At 62.2% G+C, this 935-nt stretch overlaps 1 protein-coding gene across 1 annotated transcript in view; it reads left to right on the top strand.

Annotated features, from left to right (window-relative positions):
• Positions 1–366, top strand: part of PLPPR3 (phospholipid phosphatase related 3) — a 4,686-nt gene extending 4,320 nt beyond the window's left edge. Inside the window, 1 exon segment of the mRNA XM_031063260.1 lies at positions 1–366. This exon segment is cut by the window's left edge and continues 105 nt beyond it. Within this exon segment, the coding sequence (XP_030919120.1) occupies positions 1–94 (94 nt within the window). The 3' untranslated portion in view covers positions 95–366.
• The last annotated feature ends 569 nt before the right edge of the window (positions 367–935 follow it).

Here is a 935-nt window from a genome sequence, read left to right as displayed (position 1 = left end):
GCGGAGGAAGCCGGCCGAGCGGGACGGGCCAGGGGACAGCGAGGTGGACCTGTACTACAAGAAGATGCAGGCAGGCCGCAGGTTTAAGGACTGAGCCCCGGTGTCCCATGCCCCTGCCCTGATTTGGGGGGCTCTGTGATGCTGGGGTGCCTCTGCTGGGGATGGCAGGACAGGGCTGGATTTGCTCTGGACCGGCACGGCCACGCTGGTGACATCTGTGGGACCCCTGGCACGGGACCCTGCTCCTGCTGGGGCAGCTGGTGGGGCTCTGTCCCCCCACAGGTTGTGGGGCTGGGCAGCTCCAAGCACTTTTGACTTTCTTTTTCTCTCTAACACTGGTGCTGACATTTCCGAGGGGTTATTTTATTCCAGCTCTGGAAGTGGATGTCTGTAGGGGGGGCGGGGAGGGACGAATGGTGCTGAAGGGCTTTGGGGGGGAATAGATTAAAGGGTTTAATAGGGGGAAGAGGCTGCTGTGGGGCAGCAGGCCCTAGATCATGTGGGGGTTTGTGGGTGCTGGGGGTGCTGTGACAGCCCCCATCCTGCACCACTGGTCTGAGGGAGCCTGAGGGTGGACAGACTGGGAGGGGGGGTCTGCCCAGTGCTGTGGCTCTGGGTGTGAGAGGCTGTAAATACTGCAGGGACTGCAGGAGAGGGGGATTTTGGGGTGGGGCTGCAGTGGGGGCTGAGCTCTGCCCCAGGAGGAGCTGCCCTGGGCTGCAGCTGAGGTTTGGGGGGAAGCAGGGAGGGAATCTCCAGGCTGCGAATGTCGGGCAACAGCTGGAGCTGCTGTGGTTTGAAAAGCAAATAAACACGTGGATGTTGCCTGGCTGGGTTATTTTGGCAGGTGGGGGCAGCTGAATCCCACAGCTGGAGGTGTGGGGGGGTAGGACCAGGGCTCTGTGGGAGTTCCCAGCCCCGGGGAGCAGTGGCTG

Source organism: Geospiza fortis, unplaced genomic scaffold (assembly GCF_000277835.1).
Source record: "Geospiza fortis unplaced genomic scaffold, GeoFor_1.0 scaffold241, whole genome shotgun sequence".
NCBI classification, from domain to species: domain Eukaryota; kingdom Metazoa; phylum Chordata; class Aves; order Passeriformes; family Thraupidae; genus Geospiza; species Geospiza fortis.
This window is presented reverse-complemented; position numbering and strand designations above follow the sequence as displayed.